This window comes from Neoarius graeffei, chromosome 26 (genome assembly GCF_027579695.1).
Source record: "Neoarius graeffei isolate fNeoGra1 chromosome 26, fNeoGra1.pri, whole genome shotgun sequence".
In the NCBI taxonomy this organism is placed as follows: domain Eukaryota; kingdom Metazoa; phylum Chordata; class Actinopteri; order Siluriformes; family Ariidae; genus Neoarius; species Neoarius graeffei.
Window position 1 is genome coordinate 3,423,089 of NC_083594.1, and position 21,934 is coordinate 3,445,022.

The 21,934-nt window shown below is 43.1% G+C and overlaps 2 protein-coding genes across 4 annotated transcripts; one reads left to right on the forward strand and one right to left on the reverse strand.

The window, feature by feature from the left end:
* The first annotated feature begins 2,758 nt into the window (after nucleotides 1–2,758).
* si:ch211-222l21.1 (prothymosin alpha) lies at nucleotides 2,759–5,749 on the forward strand. The gene is made up of 5 exons (XM_060909928.1): nucleotides 2,759–2,928; nucleotides 4,002–4,091; nucleotides 4,501–4,555; nucleotides 4,644–4,726; nucleotides 4,841–5,749. The coding sequence occupies exons 1-5, from the start codon at nucleotides 2,878–2,880 to the stop codon at nucleotides 4,916–4,918; spliced, it is 357 nt and encodes a 118-aa protein (XP_060765911.1). The 5' UTR covers nucleotides 2,759–2,877; the 3' UTR covers nucleotides 4,919–5,749.
* A 388-nt stretch (nucleotides 5,750–6,137) lies between these two features.
* On the reverse strand, nucleotides 6,138–18,477 carry slc45a1 (solute carrier family 45 member 1). 3 transcript variants are annotated; one of them, XM_060910724.1, is made up of 9 exons: nucleotides 18,054–18,477; nucleotides 17,589–17,681; nucleotides 16,477–16,701; nucleotides 13,293–14,197; nucleotides 11,346–11,499; nucleotides 11,096–11,272; nucleotides 10,810–11,015; nucleotides 8,936–9,196; nucleotides 6,138–6,342 (listed from the first exon to the last, which is right to left on the reverse strand). In XM_060910724.1, the coding sequence occupies exons 1-9, from the start codon at nucleotides 18,475–18,477 to the stop codon at nucleotides 6,178–6,180; spliced, it is 2,610 nt and encodes an 869-aa protein (XP_060766707.1). In that variant the 3' UTR covers nucleotides 6,138–6,177. The 3 variants fall into 3 exon arrangements, with proteins under 3 accessions (XP_060766707.1, XP_060766709.1, XP_060766708.1); XM_060910726.1 differs by having other exon boundaries at nucleotides 6,217–6,342; nucleotides 8,971–9,196; XM_060910725.1 differs by lacking the exon at nucleotides 6,138–6,342 and having other exon boundaries at nucleotides 8,776–9,196.
* Nucleotides 18,478–21,934: the final 3,457 nt, after the last annotated feature.

A 21,934-nucleotide genomic window follows, 5' to 3' on the forward strand; every position in this document is an offset into this window, starting at 1 on the left:
TCAAGCACCTCGGCATGCAGACTGTTTTTACAGTTTGGAGCTGGCCCCTTCCTCTTCCAACATGACTGTGCACCAGTGCACAAAGCAAGGTCCATGAAGACATGGATGACAGAGTCTGGTGTGGATGAACTTGACTGGCCTGCACAGAGTCCTGACCTCAACCCGATAGAACACCTTTGGGATGAATTAGAGCGGACACTGAGAGCCAGGCCTTCTCGTCCAACATCAGTGTGTGACCTCACAAATGCGCTTCTGGAAGAATGGTTAAAAATTCCCATAAACACACTCCTAAACCTTGTGGACAGCCTTCCCAAAAGAGTTGAAGCTGTTCTAGCTGCAAAGGGTGGACCGACGTCATATTGAACCCTATGGATTAGGAATGGGATGTCACTTAAGCTCATATGTGAGTCAAGGCAGGTGAACGAATACTTTTGGCAATATAGTGTATTTTAGGCCCTGTGAAAATTCCAAACCCGTTCCGCAGTTACACAGGGCAAAATGCTTAATGTGCACAGTCTATGAAGATTCATATTTTTATAAATTTAAAGCTCCACGTGACAACAGGAAGAAGGATGATAGTAGGCACAATGGAGATTTGTTCCTGGTGCAACAGGTATGCTCCTTTAACAGACGCAGAATCACGATCACAGCCAAACAATGAAGATTTCACAATGTGTAATAATATGGAAAGGGAGGAGATTTGTGTATGGACTTTTGGAGGAAGGGGTGAGGGAGGAGTTAGCATGTCAAAGTTCCTGAGCGAGAACAAAACAACCACATGGAGCATCTCAATCTGAGGCACAATGGCCTTTACACACAACATGCTAATGAAACAGAGGCGGTAAACAAAGACACAGCGGTTGTTTGGGTCTGTGTGTGTAGACTGTAGAGTCAGGGGCATACAGGATCACAACATGGCCACGATGGGATTGGAAAAGTCCGGCTGCTGAAAATAATTATTGAGCATGTATGTAATCAGTAGTGTTTCCAATTTAGGAACTTTCTCACTGTAGTTTTAGACACATTTAGTGTTCATATTTCATAAAAAAGAGCTTTGTGATGTTTCGAGCAGACATTACTAAGACTCTGAGAGCTCACTGAGAGAGCAGGTTCACCCGACTAATCACCAGTGTGTAAAGCATGACTGAGCTGCACTTGTGTGAACCACACTGTCAGAAACAGGGGTACAGCAGGAGTCCACTTCTGTCCCCCAAGGTACAATCTGCACAAATGTATCCCCTAGGGCTGATTATTGGTCCTCAAGGTGTACCTTTTTATGACCAAAATGGTACATTATGTTCCCAAGCAGTATATAAAGGGTATAAATAAGTACTTTAGAGGGAACTGAGCCAGTGACAAGCCGTTGTACATGTAAATGTACAACAACATACTTTATTTTCTGGGTGCACCATTCCCAGGGGTGGCACGGTGGTTTAGTGGTTAGCACTGTCACCTCATAGCAAGAAGGTTCTGGGTACAAGCCTAGTGGCTGACGGGGCCTTTCTGTGTGGAGTTTGCATGTTCTCCCCGTGTCTGTGTGGGTTTCCTCAGGGTGCTCCGGTTTTCCCTACAGTCCAAAGACATGTGGTTAGAAGAAGAGGAAACCTTTATTTGTCACATGCACACTTCAAGCACAGTGAAATTCATCCTCTGCATTTAAGCCATCTGAAGCATTGAACACACACACACCCAGAGCAGTGGGGAGCCACACTAGAGCGCCCAGGGAGCAGTCAGGGGTTAAGTACCTTGCTCAAGGGCACCTCAGCCCAAGGCCGCCCCACGTTAACCTAACCTGCATGTCTTTGGACTGTGGGGGAAACCGGAGCACCCGGAGGAAACCCACGCAGACACGGGGACAACATGCAAACTCCACACAGAAAGGCCCTCGCCGGCCGCGAACCCAGAACCTTCTTGCTGTGAGGTGACCGTGCTAACCACTGTGCTAGTTAGGTTAATTGGCTACTCTAAATTGTGAATGTGTGTGAATGGCTGAAGCTGTCAGAGCGGACCTGCCATCAGGCAAAACACTAAAGAAGAAGAAGAAGAAGAAGCAGAAGAAGAAGACCATTCCCAGGGATCACTACTGATTGTTGCAACAAGGTTTACAACTTCTTTGTACAATATTTTAAGCTCTCTTCTTGGCCATATTTATCATGCTAAAACCAAATTATTCTATCTGTAACCATTTCCACATGTCTATTTCCTGACTAATCACTACCATGATAAGAATGATAGAATTCTGGATTAGTGACATGACCAAACACTTCTTCCTTCTTTAAGAAATATTACAACCTATTATCTTCCATTCCATAACATGAAACTCTTTGATATGCAAATTATCATGAGGATTAACTGAATATGCAGATATGCAAATCAGCCTGTGGAGACTTCTAGCGACTTTCTGATCTACTTTCCCCTAAAAAAAAAATTATATTAATGACAGGATGTGAATACAAATCATAAAAAAGTGTTACCTCAAACTCTAACGTTCACTTTATTTGGCTATTTTCTGTGTATGAACCTTTTTGGCGCGCGTCCATTTTGTAAAAGTCAGCGTATAATATTTCACCAATAGGAACACGGACAGTCGAGCCTGTTGGAGGCGGGATTTACAAATGATCGACGCTCGCTTGTCCAATCAGAGTGTCTGGAATGCAGCACTGCATTTTCTCGACCAATGAAAACTCGCGAGGTATTCTCTGTCCAATCAGGTTCGGCAGCGGTTAGCTCGGTCCTTTCAGTTCTCAGGTTGAAGCGGTTTTGATTCACTCTTCCTCACCGCGCCTCACTGTGTCCTACCTCACTCCTGTAACACGAGGATTTTTTTTTTTAAAACAACTACCTTTTTTTTGTAAAGTTATTTTTTCCTCAACAAAAATGGCCGATACAGCTGTAGATACGACCACTGCCACAGAGATTACCGCAAAGGTATGTTTCGGGGAAAGAAAAGAGAGAAATATATTCCAAAGCCTCAACTTTCCAGTCAAGTAAAACGGGTTTTATTCCATTTGGTGTGAAAAATCGATAAAATGGTAGATTGTGGTGACACAAAGTGAGTAGTTTAATGTTTTACTGCCTGAAGTAGATGATATATAAGCTAGGTTTCATCACTGGGTACCACAGAAAACCATCAGCGGAGCGTTGGGAACAGTGTTAGCTTAGTAGCTAACGCGCGCGGGAGGTAGTTAACTGTTTGAGCTTTGTTTCGATGTACTTACGCGTTTATTATTGATATATTAACTCGTATGTTTTGTTTATGTTAATTGCTGACTGATTAACGAGGGGAAATGTGACTGGTTTTCGTTTTTATTTCGTTTTGGCCTTAAATGGCCACCAGGTTCAGCTTGAGGTGGTTTGTGAAGTAAAAAAAAAACCGCTTGTCATAACGAATTTTCATTTTGAAATGATCTCGCGAGCTTTAACAAATAGGCGGGAAATGGCTGTGCATGAGTAGCGCGCGCTCTCCTTCCCTCGCTCACTTTCTCACTCACTCACTGAGCATTGTTCCTTATGGCCACGCGCTGCCCTTTGTCTGGGGCTCGGGCACGCGCCGTTGAAAAGCGCGAGATGCGTGGGGAATCTGATTGGTTGGAAACAGTTGTGTGCGGGGGAGGGGGGCGGGGGGACTAATCTTGTAGCTTATTTACTTGTTGTTGTTGTTGTTGTTTAACGAACAGCGTGATGATGAAAATGGGATTATAACCTGTAACATTTGTTAGATAAAGTACATTTGAACGTTCAGCTCGAATAGTTCTTTCTTTCTTTCTTTCTTTCTTTCTTTCTTTCTTTCTTTCTTTCTTTCTTTCTTTCTTTGCCTAAGCAACTGTTAGCTCTGCCGTCATGACCTTCGTGGGTAGAAAAAAATAAACTTCCACTCAGTAACTAGGTAAAATTAACACCAGAAAGCGGAACTGGAAAGGTGAAAAGTAAAGGAACGACCCGACATGTTTATCATATGTGTTGTAAGCCTGTAACTGTTTACTTCTAAACTGTGTTTCTAGGAACTGAAGGAGAAGAAAGAAGTTGTGGAGGAGGCGCAGGAGGACAAGAAAGAGAATGGCACCGGAGACGCACCTGCTAATGGTACAGAGGTATGTAAAGTGCAAGAAGGGGGGGGGATTCCCAGTAGGCCTTGCCTTGTGAGGCTTTTGTCACAGCTCATGATGCAGGTGTCAGGCGACTCGCAGCAGGCCCGGTCTCTGCCCTGCTGCTGTGTGTGCAGGTTGTGCTCTTTGTTTAGGTTTGTGAACTTCCACAGATGTAGCGCAGTCAGAGATGGTATTAGCGTTGGCTGCATGCCTGGTTTATCAGAGCAGTACGAAGTCTCAGTGTCTGTGGAATGTTATTGGTGGACCTCCCACAACTCATGTACTTGCTAATGTTAGTGACTCAGTTAGTGACATGCATCCAAAGAAAAACCTCCCCTTGTATCTCTGTGTTGTTTTTTTTTAAACAATAATTCACAAACTACAATTTAAAAAGAAAAAAATCCCCTGACAGACTAACGGTGCGTCTCATGAAGAAACCAACAAAGAGGACAAAGCAGCTGAAGAGCGTAAGTCACTACCGCTTCATGCGTCAGTAGTACGTTGTATGGTACGTTGTTGTTCAGTAATTAAACTGAAAATTGTGTTGTGGAGCAGCTGCAGAGGGGGAGGGGGAAGAGGAGAAGGCTGCTGAAGAGGAAGCAGATGGGCAGGCAGTGAAACGTCCTGCAGAGGAGGAGGTGGGTTTCAAAAAAAAAAAGATGTTTTACAAAAGAAAGAGGGAAAAGAAAACACACACTAACATCATGACCAGTGTTGGAATCTTTTGTCTTACTAATCTTTTATGCCCTTAGGAGTCAGTCGAAACAAAGAAACAGAAGACAGATGAGAACGGCGAGTCCACAGAAGCTGAGGCCAAAGCGACGGCTTAGTGTTTCCTCAGCAGTTCTGTTCGGTCAGTCTGACCTCTTAGTAGAGTTTGTGCTTCTGTGTATATTTTTATTATGTTTTCGCCCTGCCCCTTCTGAGATACTCGATCACAGCGAAGCCTATAACATCATGACCCCCTTCCCCCTGTTTATATGGTGTTATTTATTGGTGTAGGAACAACACGTTAGAGTTCTGATAGAAAAAAAAATTTTTTTCTTAATGCTCAAGCTTAAACGTGCAAGCACATATTCTACTGAGGTTTTTTTTGACCAGCAGAGAGGAAACACCCATAAAATCTTGCAAGTCGCCATATATAACGTACCCTTTTTTTTCCCCTTCATGTTCTGACGTTTATATGGATGGTCATATAATTCAGATTCACTTAAGACCAAAGATAAAAGTTTTAAGCAGGGGCTAATGGACAACATTTTGATTCTGGTTGTTTTCTGCTGCTAGTAGTTAATCCCTTGCTTTGGCTTATCTGTTAACACAACAGATGGCATCCATGAATGGGTCTCCTTATTGTGCAAGAGTTGAGAAGAAAAGATAACTTTGTCCTTTCCTGGCTAGCTTATGTTAATTAACCCCTCTTAAACCTTAACGTTTTTGGTCTTTTGTTTCATATGCATTCCAAAAAAGGTTTGTACTTTTTCACGTCCTTATGTACAGTTTGGGTTGTTTTTGTCACCTTTTTTATAAATTTTTTTTGTATGGGCAGTGCAGGATGGGAAGCAGTCAACATGCAGGCACTGGTGTTTTAGGTCTTGGTTGCTTTTGACCACTGCTTTGTATATTCTGGTTCAAGCATATAAATAAAATCACATCTTTTTAAACTGAGGTTGTGTTTCTGTTTCTCATCTGACGTAAGTTTTCTGTGCGTCCTTGACGATAAGCATGCTCCTATTTCTTTTTTTTTTTTTTTCAAATTTATTAGTTAATTAGGTGATTTATTTTGGTGCTGCATACACTAGTGGGAAAATGTTTCCTGTAATAAGTTCAGAAAAATTTAATTCAAGCACTTACCTGATTGATCCCTATCTTAATATTGCTCATTCATCCTTTCTACAATTTTCATTTTAATTTTTTTATAGCGTGTTCAGATAAACTGGGGGGAAAACTAGAGACAATATTAAGCTTTATTTACATGTTCAGCTTGTGTTCTGTTAAGATTTTCTGCAGAACAGTTCGACATTTTGTTACTTGCACTGAAAAAGCAGTAAGTCTGCCCCCTAGTGGCACGTGAAATCATACTTTTTGAGTCTCAAGTAGAGTCCACTTTAGTTCCTAATGTGTCTTCCTGATCTGTTGCCTGGTGGCCAAGCCAAAAAAAAAGTAGATTTGGCTTGCTTGTCTCTTCTGTAGTGGGTGCTTCTCCGTTACAGCTGAGCTGTAGTCGTTCACACTCCAGTCTCAACATCCGCTCTGCCTGATAATGACAAGAACCACCGTCATCATTACAACCATCATGCCAGATCACATGGCAGCAGGCGGAAGAGTGTTTTATAATTAAAAAAAAAAAAAGCGTAGGGTGGCGTGACATGTTTGTGACCATCCCAGAGTATTCTGAGGATGTATTTTAACGGGTAAGTTTCAACGAGCGCATGCAGTCAACTCGAACACCGCTCAGCTGAGTAGAAAACTGAAAGCACATATTTGCCAGAAAGCCATGTTTTTTTGATTCTTGAATCTTTGCATCCGTCTGAGTAAAGTGTCAAGTTGCGTCCCAGAAACATGCACGTGGACAAGGATGGTGTTTTTTTGGGGGGGGCATTAAGTACACTACACTTAGCCTAATGCTAGTGTATGCAAACTAAGAAATTTGTAGATACATTCTCTGTTTTACTGTCTCACAGGCAGAAACAGAGGCCTGAAGTAACCCTTCGTTCACCCAAGCAAGTGACAGGTGACTGTTCATTTTCTGTGGACAAGTGCGAAAACAGCTACATTTTCAGCATTGAGTGAATTTAGATTTGAGATTTTGAAATGATCAATCCAAACAGTTTGCTTTAATGATTCCTCAGACTGATATTTTGTGTGGTCCGATGTTTCTTCAGTTCCCCACTCAAAACTTTAATTCCCTTTTATAGTTCGATACAAAAATGTAAATGGTGGGAAAAAACTGCAACCATGGTTTCATCTTATCCTTATATGTGACCTCTTACTAAATGTAAAGCTTGGAAGGAAGTATCTGAGATTGTTGGTGCGTTTGTAGCTCGTACAGAATACTTTGCTAATCTGAAACCGAAGCTACCTGCAAGTGTGAACGTAGGGTGAAGCATCAGTGCTGATCCCCATGCACATTTACACCTGACATCTTCAATCATCTCCGTGTTCACAGACACTGAGCGCATCACTGCATCTTGATATGTGAGAGTGGTTTCTGTTTTATCATTGATTTTATTACACAGCTTTGGATTTAGAACGTTTCCTGTTTCCTTCTGTGTTAAAAAAAACAAACCCCGACTCAGAATGAACTCGGACGCTCTCACATATCTCCAACATTCATGATGTTTTGGCTGAACAGCATCATGAGAGGAAAGACAGGCTAATGAAATATGTGGTACATGTGGATGTGTGTAGGCTTTGTTTTTCTATACCATGAGACTACAGTAAGTATGTTTACATATGCAAGGTAATCTGATACTGGGAAAAAAAGATTTTTTTTTGCTGCATTAGTTAATAATCAGCTAATTTCAAAGGCACCTTCGGAAAACTAATCAAGTGCATCATCTTCAATGCGTCACCTTTGTTTTAGGCATTTGTTTAGTTTTGTTGAAAAATTATATGAACTAATTTGATACGAAGTAAAGCGATCATGGGGCCCGGATTGATTGCATGTTTGTGTTTATAAAAACACGTGCAAAATTGAGAGCACCCATGAAAATGTGTCAAATGATTTACTGACAACTTTTACAGAGAATTACGTCTTTCGTATGAACAAAAAAAAAAAGTGCTTGCCTTAATGAAGGTGCACTTTGGGGTGTTTTTACTATAAATTGCTAAAATTTAAATTCAAGCACGTTTGTTTAGTACATGCAGCACAATTTATGAAACACAAGTCACTTTAATACAGTACATCCATGAAGCATGTACTAGAAATCTTTCCAGCAGACAAAGACACAATATAAATCTTATGTATTCATGAGGTAAGTCAAGATTATGTGTTGGATCTTAAAATGATGACAATATAACCACCGGCAAGTTGTTTTTTTTTTAGACCTCCGAATCCAACAGGACTGAAAAGATAATTTCACAGACTAAATTTTTAGTTTCCGTTTCAATTTGGCTCTTCCAGGAGTCTCTTGGAGATCTGAACTCATCACAGCTTTTAAGACCAAACAGCACTCACACACACACACTACCCTGTATGACACTATGTTTTCTAACCCTAGTGTACACGTGACATAATTCACGCAGTTATTCTTTGTAAATCGCCCGCAACAGGCTCACTGTTTAGCACGCACTATTTTGGGAACGTCAGAAACCTGAGTGAGTCAATAATCAAATTTTTTTTGAAATAAAAATGGAATGCACAGTGATTTTCCAACTGCGACAAGCCATAAAAATTCAACTTTACTGCAACGTGTTTTTTAACACGGGGCACATATGTTTAAGGGAGTTCTTATTGTTTTGGGATTGCACAAAACGGGTAAACGGCTGATATTAGATTAACAGTATATGTGTATTTGTGGAATAATGTGATTATTCAATATAATATACAACCTAGGTGTCATGATCTAATAAACAGTATCGCAGTAACCAACTTAATCACCTACAACTGCCAAAGTCAGATAATTAGATCAGATTATCATTGTGCATGTGAACACACTTAGTGTATAGAAAGGGAATCAAACATGCCTTGGGTAATAAAAAAAGTTTACAAGTTTACAAAAAATTTCTTACATGATGTCAGTGATTAGTGCTGTGTAAGAAGTCATGTGCATGTATATGTATGTTTACAGGCCTCTATGAGTGTGTGTGTGTGTGTGTGTGTGTGTGTGGTGAATTTATATGTGCACCAGTAGTGGTTGGCTCTCACTCTGCGAGCGCTCACCCTCCGGAGGTGGCAGCTGGTACACCACACACAGCGAGGAGTACAGGCAGCCCACAAATGACATGAGGCTCGCAAAGTACATCACGCCCTGAGCCCCGCCCACCAGTGAGGTCAGAGGTCCCATCGCCACGGAGACCAGGATCTGAGCCAGGAAATACTGGCAGCTGAGAAGAGAGATGTCCATCCCCATGCCCCTCCTGGTGCCGTCCTCAGTGGAGCCACAGAACTACGACAGAGTGCACACAAAATGTATTTCAATTACATTTTATTCAAATGATGCTATTTTAATCAATAGTTTGTAATAGTGAGACATTTCAATTGTGAAATCTGACCTATTTGTATATCATTTGCTAACATTGTTTTATTTAAACAGGAATGTTCTCACACCATTAGAACTAACACTAAATAGATCGAATACATAATATTCAGTCAGCTTCGGCAACACTCCCATTCAGGATGCTTTCGAAGTTCGTACTGAGTGTAGTCGCCCGACATGAAAGAGATTTCATTTCAAAGAGGAAAAGCAAGTATTAGTTTGCAGGGCGAGGCTCATTAGAGATTAATGCTTGGATGTATGTTGTCCACAAATGCAACCTAAGTGCCATGAAAATGGGCTGCTGCATTTTTAATATCTTGTTTCGTGAGGTCATGTGGTACCAACGTCCATGTTCACTGGTCACAGTCAAAATAAGGAGGGATAGTGTTGCTCTGTTTTATGCAGCACTGAGAAATTGATGTTCTTGAATCAAATTTCATTGGGAAACAAATTGGGTTTGTGATTTTAACATGATTTTGTTTTTGCAACCCTGATCAAACATACACTGTATGGAACAAGTATGTGCACCCCTGACCATTACACCCATTTGTATATGTTGAATATCCCATTCAAGATTTAGTCCTCCTTTGCTGTTATAATAAGATCTACTCTTCTGGGATGGATTTACGAGATTTTGGAGTGTGGCTTTTTCAGCTACAAGAGAACCACTGAGGTCTGGGGTGCAGCTGGTGTTCCAGTTCATCCCAAAAGTATTCAGTGGGGTTGAGTTTGGGCAGCACGGTGGTGCAGTGGTTAGCACTGTTGCCTCACAGCAAGAAGGTTCTGGGTTCGACCGGGGCCTTTCTGTGTGGAGTTTGCATGTTCTCCTCCTACCATGGCCGAATGGTTAGAGAAGCAGCTTTGGAACCAAAAGGTTGCTGCTTTGATTCCCTGGATCAGCAGGAATGGCTGAAGTGCCCTTGAGCAAGGCACCTAACCTCCAACTGCTCCCCAGGCTGCTCTGGGTATCTTGGATGTTGCTCTGGATAAGAGCGTCTGCTAAATGGCATTAATGTAATGTAATGTAATGCCTGTGTGGGTTTCCTCCCACAGTCCAATTGGCTGCTCTAAATTGCCCATAGGTCTGTATGTGTACCCACCACTAGATGAAGGTTTGGGTCCCTCTGGTGTGCTATAATCACTCAAAAAATTTCATGGAAGCTAGTTGATGGCTTCCTGGATTGCCATCCATGAACTATGAGGATGGCAGCAGACAGACAGACAAGGGTTGAGTTCAGTCAGGGCTCTGTGCAGGACACTTGAGCTCTTCCACGCCAACCATAACACACCATGTTTTCATGGAGCTCACTTTGTGCACAGGGGGAATTGTCATGCTGGAAGTGTTTTGGACCTCTTAGTTTCAGTGAAGGGAAATTGAAATTCTACGGTGTACAAAGACATTCTATACAATCGTGATCTTCTCAACAGTTTGAAGAAAAACCACATTTAGATGTGATGGTCAGGTGTCCACATATTTTTTGGCCATATAGTGTGACACTTGATGCACTGTGCTCTCTTCTTACCTGCGGGCTCTGGTAATATTCACAGAGCAGTGAATAAGGCAGCGTGCAGAGCGAGGAGAACAGGACTCCATAGGTAACACAAAGAGACAGCACCACGTACAGGTTGGTGGAGAGCGTGGCCAGACCCGTGCCCAAGCCGAATGCCAGGTAGGCGAAGAAATACAGAGAGCGCAGAGAGAAGCGTTCCTCCAGCTTCTCTAGGATGGCTGAGGAACACACAAACGTTCCCAGATAATAAAAGCTGAAAATTCACCATGGTGGTATTCTCATGTACCGGATTACTGACCTGAGTAGAAAGCAGCACTAAATGCGAAGATGCACATGCCCCAGCAGCCCATGCTGACCCCAGCGTTGTAGCGCTCATAAGCCTCGGACTTGTCTGGCGCCTTGGGGTCGCCCCCAAACACCACCTCGCCCATAAAGTCCGTGTAGAAAAGCAGCATGCCTTCAAAGGACAGCCAACCTGAAGAACACACACAATGATATTTCTGCGTCTCACTGAATCCTGGCTAAATATGTTCACTGCTTGGAATTACCCAGGAAGTGGTTGGTGCACAGGCTGCGCAGGGACGGGGGCATCCTGTAGATGGCGATACAGAGCAGCTTCAGAGACATCTGAGTGTCTATAACCTCTACGTTGTCACTGAGCTTGCTGTCATATTGCACCCCATTTAAGAGGATGTTAGCAACCTGGAGAGGGAAAGTGTATTGCAGAAATAATGTAAAACTACAAAATTCCTGTTGCAGTTCTTTAATACCAATTTACAATTGTTTGACCAATATTAAAAGATGCAGAACAAAGTAAAAAGTCACATGACTGGACAACTTCTGGCTGGTGTTAGAATCCTGCTTGTTTCATGCATCATCTATCTGAACAGAATCCTAATGATATTTTAATGACATTTATTTCCACCTGCAGTCAAATTGTTCTGTTTTGAGCCAGATTTTTAGTTTTTATTGATCAAAGAACTTCATCATCATCATCTGTTTATCCATCTATAGTTACAACTGAATGTTGTGGAACATCTGCAAAACAAGTTTTATGTCCCAGCAGCTATAAACACTCATTTGCTCACCAGCCTGTCTTTCTCTTTCTTGAAGCTAAGACAAAACAAGTTGAACTTGATGCCAACAGCAGGGACACATCTGCCATCTACAAGTCTAGTCCTTCTCGTTAGGATTTTTTGTGCCAGAAATGCCCTTAAGATTTACTTCAAACATGAAAGAAGCAAATGAAGAAAAATTGTTTTAGACGTCTGATGTTACTGTGACCTTGATCCTCATCTCATGTCATTATCTGTAGCCGCTTTATCCTGTTCTACAGGGTCGCAGGCGAGCTGGATCCTATCCCAGCTGACTACGGGCGAAAGGCGGGGTACACCCTGGACAAGTCGCCAGGTCATCACAGGGCTGACACATAGACACAGACAACCATTCACACTCACATTCACACCTACGCTCAATTTAGAGTCACCAGTTAACCTAACCTGCATGTCTTTGGACTGTGGGGGAAACCGGAGCACCCGGAGGAAACCCACGCGGACACGGGGAGAACATGCAAACTCCGCACAGAAAGGCCCTCGCCGGCCACGGGGCTCGAACCCGGACCTTCTTGCTGTGAGGCGACAGCGCTAACCACTACACCACCATGCCGCCCGACCTTGATCCTGTTCGAATCAATTACAAAATCTAATCTGGTAATCTGCTGGTTACAGTGATAATTCCATATGTATAAATCCTAAAAACATTCAATAGCTCAGTGTTGAAGCCATGGCCTAATGGTTAGAGAAGCATCTTTGGGACCAAAAGATTCCTGGATCGATTCCCTGGGCCAGCAGGAATGGCTGAAGTGCCCTTGAGCAAGGCACTTAACCCCCAACTGCTCCCCAGGCTGCTCTGGGTGTGTTGTCTGTCGCTCTGGATAAGAGCATCTGCTAAATGGCATTAATGTAATGTAATATCACACTAACAAGAATCTTTGACGGAAGGATGGACAAACTGGAAACATAAAAAAAAAAACAGAGAAGCCACAAAGCCTAAGGTCCTCTGTCCTGAAGACTTTCCCGTGTCAGAAAACAAAGTTACAGCTTCTGAACGTTGCAAAGTGCTGACACTAAACACACTTTCCATAAATATTAAATAAATAAATGTCTTGTTCACCGTATCAATTAATATATTTTTGTTTTTTTAAATGTATAAATATCTTGGTTGCTTTTACACCCATGTTTTTATGTGGATAAACCTACTTGGTATGCATGAGATAACCAGGTGTGAACAAAAGCAGAGTTTCCTGAAAGCTGTTGTGACAATACATGACTGCAGGAAATCTCTTCATCACTAGCATGTGTGTCTAATATTATTAAAATAAAGAAAAATGCTTACTTCTTTCTTCTTCTTCTTTCTTCAACTACAGTACAGACTGAAAGGCCATACCTTGTAGTGATCCTCATTATTCTGTCACTGAAGATGCACTAAAGACTCACCTGTTGGCTGAAAGTAACAGTGCGTCGACGCCCGTTCTCCAGGCCGTTGCTGGGGCCGATCAGTGGCTCGTCCATTAAGGCCAGACTCTGAGGGCGTTTCAGGATCCCTGAGGTGCTGCTTCCTCGTTTTAATCCGCCACCATCCTGCGGAGCCTCACTGAGCTCAGATGCTTCATTCAGCTCCAAGCATTCCCTGGCTTGAACTTCATCAATAGCCTCTAATCTTTCTGCTTCCTGCAGCTCTCCGTTCGGTTGAGATAATTCCCTTTCCTGAGAGTTGGCAGCTGGTGACTGTGCCTCAACCAGCTGTGACACCTGAGCAGGAGGAGTTTCTCCCATAGGAAGGCATGGAGTCATGGTCTCGGGCTTCAACGATTGGGGCATATGCTGTCCGGTGTAACAGTCAATCAGCACACTGTCTATGTATGATGTTCCCAAGGACGACGCAAACTCGTTAATGTCTGTCAGAGTGTTGTCTCGGCTGATAATGCTGCCATATTTGGGTGTCAGAGGGCTGAGAGGGGAGATGGGGCTGGTGAGACCCGCACAGAGCCTCGCGTTAGCACTACACGAGTGTCCCAGGCAATCCGGGTACCTACGGCCAGAAAACTGGTATCTGTAGAGACCTTCCTCCTCTTCTTCCTCCTCCCGAGAGGCTCCAGCGGGGGGTGGAGGAGGAGAAGGTGGCAGATGTAGGACGGGGCTCTTCAAATGTTTCGAGCTCCTTTTTTGAGGCTGTAGAAGAGGACGCTCGGGGATGCTAGTAAGCGTCAGAGCTGTAGTGATTACAAGGGTTATGCTGGTGAACAGGTAGATGACCCGAAGCTGACCTCCCATCGACTTGCCAAACTTGGTGCGGTCCCAGTTCACCCCGCCCACAATGTAGCCAAATCCAGCACCCAGACCTGCACAGATTAAGTGAATGATTTGCACAGTAGTAAAGCTGAACTCTTTTTGAAGGAGCGGTTTGTAGTTTTAGAGTCACTTGCTGTCTGTGATGTGAACTTCATTTGCAGTGAAAAGCCTTTTGCTTTACCCCAAACTAACCCCACCTCAAATGTTAAAACTAAGGAGAAGTGGTAGAGATGATGAGATCTGTTCAGAAGCTAATGTCCGGGCCTGAGAAATGTAAACAGAAGCCACGATAGGAGGACAACCCCCCCCCACCCCCCCACCAAGTCAGATCTCTACCATGGCAATGTTGCGAAAGTATCTTTGTAGGAATTATTTAACAGTTAGTGAAACAGTATGAAAAATACAGTGCATTAACTGTACACCCATTATTACGATATTTTTTATGTTACAGTTATGTGAGAATTTGTATTTTTTTGCTCCTGGGCGCCCCCTACAGTTGTGGAGAGTAATTCACTTTTATACCACTACTGTAAAGACAACTCGAGCTTTGAGCTCCCTGTGCTTGTTGACAAGCTGAAGGATACAGATGTGGTGTAACACTGAATTCTGTGACCATTGTATTCGGTAGGCGCTGTGGCCACTGGGCAGCTTGAACTCATTCACACAGACAAGTTCGTTACGTGAAACAACATCAGCTCATAGACCACGGTAAAGCTGGTTTTATGTTCGCTGGACATTTGCTGCGCATTTGAGATTCTTACAAAAGAGAATGACAAAGTTTTAGTTTTGCTGAAATATCCATCCATCCATTATCTGTAGCCGCTATATCCTGTTCTACAGGGTCGCAGGCAAGCTGGAGCCTATCCCAGCTGACTATGGGCGAGAGACGGGGTACACCCTGGACGAGTCGCCAGGTTATTGCTGAAATATCCTGCTTACATTTTCAGTCAGTGTACATTGTTTGCTAAGCGGTTGAATGTGGAGTTTGTGTGTAAGCGACATGATGGTTTCTGTAGCACTGTTATCAGATGTACTATACATGCTAACCACAAAAAAACTTAATGACATCATAACAACGTTATATCTTGAAAACTTGTCTTGCAGTAACCATTCAGTTGTCAAAGTTTGCACACAGTGCAAAATTGTTGCATGCTAACAAAGCTAATGTAACCAGAACCATAACACTGACATATCCAGCTAGTCAACTAAATTAACCTTACAAAACCTGATGCCCCTGACACAAAATGATGCAAAGTTGGATGTCAAACTAGCCATCGATGCTAGCCAGCAACTAACACGAGCACTTATTATCAGTGCCGATGTCTGAGTGTTATCTAGGAAGTTTGTGCTAACATCACCTCGAGATGTAGCTAGCAGCCAAACTTCCATCAAAATGGACTGACTTGGCTTATGATCAAAAGCTAGCAAGTCGAAAACTTTGCTAATACAGCCAAACATCAAGCAAGTGTGATAACACCAGAAGTAGCAAGGCAGTGGTGCTGTAAAGCATTACACAGTTCTCACAGGACGTCAGTCCTTGCGAGATCTCTCTCCAGGATGCTCACCAGAGTTACATAGCACTATAACTGGTGAACCAGGCACGGATTTGGGATGGAAGACAAGCCGTTCTTCCTATTATGTCAATGTACTATCGAAATGATTTTGAAGCTGATATCCATCCATCCATTATCTGTAGCCACTTATCCTGTTCTACAGGGTCGCAGGCAAGCTGGAGCCTATCCCAGCTGACTATAAGTGAGAGACGGGGTTCGACCTGGACAAGTCACCAGGTCATCACAGGGCCGACACACAGAGACAAACAACCATTCACACCTACGGTCAATTTAGAGCCACCAATTAACCACCAATTATCCTAACCTGCATGTCTTTGGACTGTGGGGGAAACCGGAGCACCCGGAGGAAACCCACACGGACACGGGGACAACATGCAAACTCCACACAGAAAGGCCCTCGCCAGCCACTGGGCTCGAACCCAGAACCTTCTTGCTGTGAGGCAACAGTGCTAATCACTACACCACCGTGCCGCCTTGAAGCTGATATTTTAACGTAAAATTCCTGCCTAATGTTGCTTGAAATGATGTAAACGCTATTGGAGGAAAAAGCTCATAATCACAGTATATTAATACAGTATTATCCAAGTTCCAGTGTTGTAATCAGCCCTGCGACAGATTCCCAACCTGCCCAGAGTAAACCCCGCCTCCTGCTTGATGTCAGCTGGGATTGGCTCCTGTGACCCTGACGGATAAGCGGCAGAGATAATGGACGGAAGAACAGTGCTGTAATCTGCTCATAAACACTGAACTCTGACCTGCCAGGAGTGCATGGATGTTGAGGCCTCTGTCCTGATCCTCTGGACTGCACACATCCATCATGTAGGCGTGGCTGGGATTATCCGCTGAGTCAGCGCTGAAGTCCATCAGAACCACTCCACATACAGTCAGCACGATGCCCCATTTGTGATTATCAGCAGTGTCTGCCAAAGCAGATCCGATGTCCCGCCCATTGAGCACCAGCGTTAGACCGAGCAGAGCGCCTGGTCGCACAGAGAGCGTGTTATTCCTGAAACAGAGTCTCGCCACACGGACTGGAAAGCTTAAAAGCATATTAACTGTAATTTGTGAATAGCAACTGTAATTTTCTCTTATCCTTGATATGCTTCCCTAGAAGTTACTATCCTGCTCTAACACTAACATGTGCAGGACATCGGGCTCTCCAGGACCAGGGTTGGGAACTTGAGCACTAAAAGATAAAAACAAGGAGATTGGTGGAGTTAACGTTATTGTAGATTTAGATTTGGGGATCCTTTTGAGCGAGGCTTCAGTGATGGAGTTGTATTCTTTCTGTAGTAAGAGAGGAAGGAATATAATACTCTGTATCAGGATGTGAGAGTAAAATTATAAGTGACGGAGTGGTGTGATGAAGCAGATACTGTTACCAGCTCGAAGTTTCTTTTCCTATAACGGCACATGCCAGAGTGTTTTATTCATCTTATACCACAGGATTTTACACGACGTCATACCTTATTTCCATTTATAGTTACATTTAGCATTATAGCACGGCAGTTCGAATTTATGTCATCGCAGGTACGTATACGGTTATGAGAAGGTCGGACTTCTTGTGTTTTATCTTCTTATAATGTGAAATCAGATATTTTATACACTAATTTCGCAATGAGACCTGACACAGAATATTTTAAAAATATAAATATTTAATTAAATAGTGCTCAAAAATTCAGGATGGGCATTTCATTCCTGTTCCATATCATTCTGTCTCGCTCTCTCTCTTTTTAATTTTTTTATCATCCCATACCCATGCTGAGTCACATGAACTGGCTATGATCCACTTTTACTCAGCTTTAGATACAATCTAGAGCGGAAAACAATGACTCTGTGTATTGTGAGGTGATATCACAGTGCTTACCGATGGCCAAGGCAAAGATAAAAGGCCTTCGTCGGCCAAAGCGTGACATACACCGATCACTCCACGCGCCGAGGATCGGCTGAATCAGGAACCCTGAGGTTGACCAAAAGAGAGAGGGTGTGATGTAATGATGAAAGATGTCTGATGTTCTATTCTCATTTTCTTACATTAATCCCAATTATTATTAATATACATAATTTTTTTAAAAAGAGAGAGGCATAAGAAACCCACTGAATGATGAGTTTTTGAATTTTAAAAAAATGTGAAAATTTAGCATCAAAGAGTCACATTTTATGAAATCAAATTTTAATTATTTGTCTTATTTTAATCCTTATTTGATTTATTATTAAGTTATATTATAATTAATCATGTAATTAATTACCTCATTACTTATAGTTAATTAATTACATCTTATTTAATTTGAAGTACATTAAAAAAAAAAGTAGCCATACGCTCCTGAGGTACCTAATATGGGGCTGATGAACCACACGAGGCTGTAGAACTGATCAGGCAGACCCATCTGAAGGAGCACAGGGGTAACGTAGGCCGTCTCCATGGCGTAACCGAACTCGATGCCGAACATGATGCAGCCGTTGAAGAGGAGCTCGTGAAAAGTGCGGCGTGGAGGCAGGTCACTGAAATCCAGCTGCTCCAGAGGGCAAGGCGTGTTGGGTGGAGGGGGCGGAGATGGATGGATGAGCTTGCGCCGTTTCGGATTCCTCTGGAAGCTGTTAGCCCGGTGTCTGAGGTGACGTGTGGTGGACGTCGGGAAGCTGCAGGTTTTGGGAAGAGTTGGCCTCCAGGTGTCACCTCGTGCCATCCCAAAACCGTCTCGCCCTGGGCTGGCTAAGAGGGGGTCACTAGGCGTGCCCATTCTGGAAGAGGACATCACGCTCTGGAGTTCTGCGTGCACTATCAAAAAATTATGTTACAAATATTTTGCTCAGTCGTGAAATATTATGATTATTTACCACAGTTATTCATCCAGCTTAATTATGTTTATATTGCAACTTTTATTTTTAATAATCAGGAAATGCGGGCAGCACGGTGGTGTAGTGGTTAGCGCTGTCGCCTCACAGCAAGAAGGTCCGGGTTCGAGCCCCGGGGCCGGCGAGGGCCTTTCTGTGTGGAGTTTGCATGTTCTCCCCGTGTCCGCGTGGGTTTCCTCCGGGTGCTCCGGTTTCCCCCACAGTCCAAAGACATGCAGGTTAGGTTAACTGGTGACTCTAAATTGAGCGTAGGTGTGAATGTGAGTGTGAATGGTTGTCTGTGTCTATGTGTCAGCCCTGTGATGACCTGGCGACTTGTCCAGGGTGAACCCCGCCTTTCACCCGTAGTCAGCTGGGATAGGATCCAGCTTGCCTGCGACCCTGTAGAACAGGATAAAGCGGCTACAGATAATGAGATGAGATTATAAGTCTATATACAACAGTGCTGTTGAGTTCTGGATTCTGACTGGTCAGAAAGTGTTGATTTGTTTTCTACAACAGCAGCTCTGACAGTGGTGCAGCTGCAAATCATTCGTTCTAATACGTTAGCGTTTCTGTAGTAACAGCTCGTTCATGTGGACGTTCCATGGAGAGGGATAAAAAGATACTGTGAATTTCACTGTAAGGAATCGTTTATTAACGTCTATGGTTCACATTTTCAGTGTCTCAGAAGACATTTTTAGCCCACGGTAATTAGCTAACTTTTTATCATAATGCGTTGTTGTTGTAATTAGCGTACAAGGTCTGTTAGGTTAAAATTTATTGGCTAACTGTTTCTAACTGTTAGCTAGCGTGTTACTGTTACACAGTGAACAGCATTGTTATGGACAGGTTTTAGATAAATCAACTTTCAGCTGCTTCCATTAGGGGTCACCACAGTGGATCATTCTTCCCAATTTATAATCCGCATATTTGATTTGGACAGGTTTTTACATCGGATGCCCTTCCGGATGAATTAATAAACACTCGAGTGCTAACCGATCAACAGCTCCTTCACAGAATGGCAACGGGCATCTGATCATCAGGAGGTACCACTTAGCTGTTTTAGCAGGATGGTTTCGCTCCGTACACCTCAACCTATCTTCTGTGGTCGCAGCCCTCATTGTTGTGAGGTCAGCCCAACTGCCACTGATCGTTTTTTATTTTCCAGGATGCCCTTCCTGACACAGTCTAGCTGGGCTTTGGACTGGCACGAATCTGCATGTCTTTGAACTGTGGGAGGAAACCCATACAGACACGAGGAGAACGTGTAAACTTCACATAGAAAGGCCTCGTTGGTTGTGAGGTTCAAACCCGGAACCTTCTTGCTATGAGGCGACAATGTGCCGCATGTTTTTTGGAGATAAGTATTATTAAGTAAAAGATAGACGGATAAAGGAAAGCACTAGATATGGATTCATGGTAAAGTGTTTAGGATAAACGGGTAGTAATGCTGTTTCGAAAATATTCCGACAGCGCTCCAGATCGCGATATATCAAATAACCGGTTATTGAGACATGCGTACTGGGTACTTTTTCACCGCATGAGTGGTCTGACGGTGACATTGAGCATTAAAAAAACACCCAGTAACATTTGCAGACGTGCAAAATTTCACGAAAATGAGGAAGCAGAGCAGCAACAAGCACCATAAGTATGTAGAGTTAAAAAATAAATAAATAAAACAACCCTGAGGTGCAGAGAAGGCAGCCATTTCTACATAAGGAGCTGATGAGGAGATCCTTGGAATCGGGAGCGCGCATCACTGCAGCCAATGCGCAGCCCGAGCGGGGTGCGCGCACTGCACGTGCTTACTCTCTCCTCCAGGCAAAATGATCAAGCTCTCACTCACATGGCGCTTTAATTTCATTTTCACTGGCTTCAGACAAACAATTTCATTATTATATATAGTTCTGTTTATTATTATTATTATTATTATTATTATTATTATTTCAATGTATTGTATTTAGAGATATAAGAGCATCCTGGTCATTGCATCACATCCTGGACTGCAGTAATGTAGATTCCTGTGAAATATCTGATCAGAATAACCCTCTGTGATGAAGGAGACTTGTGTCTGAAGGTGAGGGATGAACTCCACTCTTCACTACCAGGACAGGGAGAGAGAAGCATTAAAATCCGTTACCTTGTCAGGGTTTCTGTTCATTTCCTCAGCCGGACTGAGCGCGGTATCATTTTCACTTCCTCTGGCTCTTTTTCCTTTGTGTTATCTGTAGTGCAGGCATTGCTCAGCCTCTCTCTCTCTCTTTCTCTCTTTTACCCGTCTCTGGTGCTCACCTCATCTCCCCACCTCTGTTTCCCGGCTATCCCCGTCTAGGCAGCGACGTCACATTTAAACCACGCCCACCCAAAGCTGCAGCATCAGCACCAGGTTGTGTTACTGTAAAGGCAAGAGAACTGCGCCATCTATCTATCTATCTATCTATCTATCTATCTATCTATCTATCTATCTATCTATCTATCTATCTATCTATCTACACTACCGTTCAAAAGTTTGGGGTCACCCAGACAATTTTGTGTTTTCCATGAAAAGTCACACTTTTATTTCCCACCATAAGTTGTAAAATGAATAGAAAATCTAGTCGAGACATTTTTCTGGCCATTTTGAGCATTTAATCGACCCCACAAATGTGATGCTCCAGAAACTCAATCTGCTCAAAGGAAGGTCAGTTTTATAGCTTCTCTAAAGAGCTCAACTGTTTTCAGCTGTGCTAACATGATTGTACAAGGGTTTTCTAATCATCCATTAGCCTTCTGAGGCAATGAGCAAACACATTGTACCATTAGAACACTGGAGTGAGAGTTGCTGGAAATGGGCCTCTATACACCTATGGAGATATTGCACCAAAAACCAGACATTTGCAGCTAGAATAGTCATTTACCACATTAGCAATGTATAGAGTGGATTTCTGATTAGTTTAAAGTGATCTTCATTGAAAAGAACAGTGCTTTTCTTTCAAAAATAAGCACATTTCAAAGTGACCCCAAACTTTTGAACGGTAGTGTATCTATCTGACTGACTGACTGTCTATCTATCTACAGTGGCATGCAAAGGTTTGTGCACCCTTGCTGAAAATGTCTGTTACTGTGAATAGTTGAGTGAGCAGAAGATGAACTGATCACCAAAAGGCATAAAGGTAAAAACGACGCATTTCTCATCTCATCTCTCATCTCATTATCTGTAGCTGCTTTATCCTGTTCTACAGGGTCGCAGGCAAGCTGGAGCCTATCCCAGCTGACTACGGGCGAAAGGCGGGGTACACCCTGGACAAGTCGCCAGGTCATCACAGGGCTGACACATAGACACAGACAACCATTCACACTCACATTCACACCTACGCTCAATTTAGAGTCACCAGT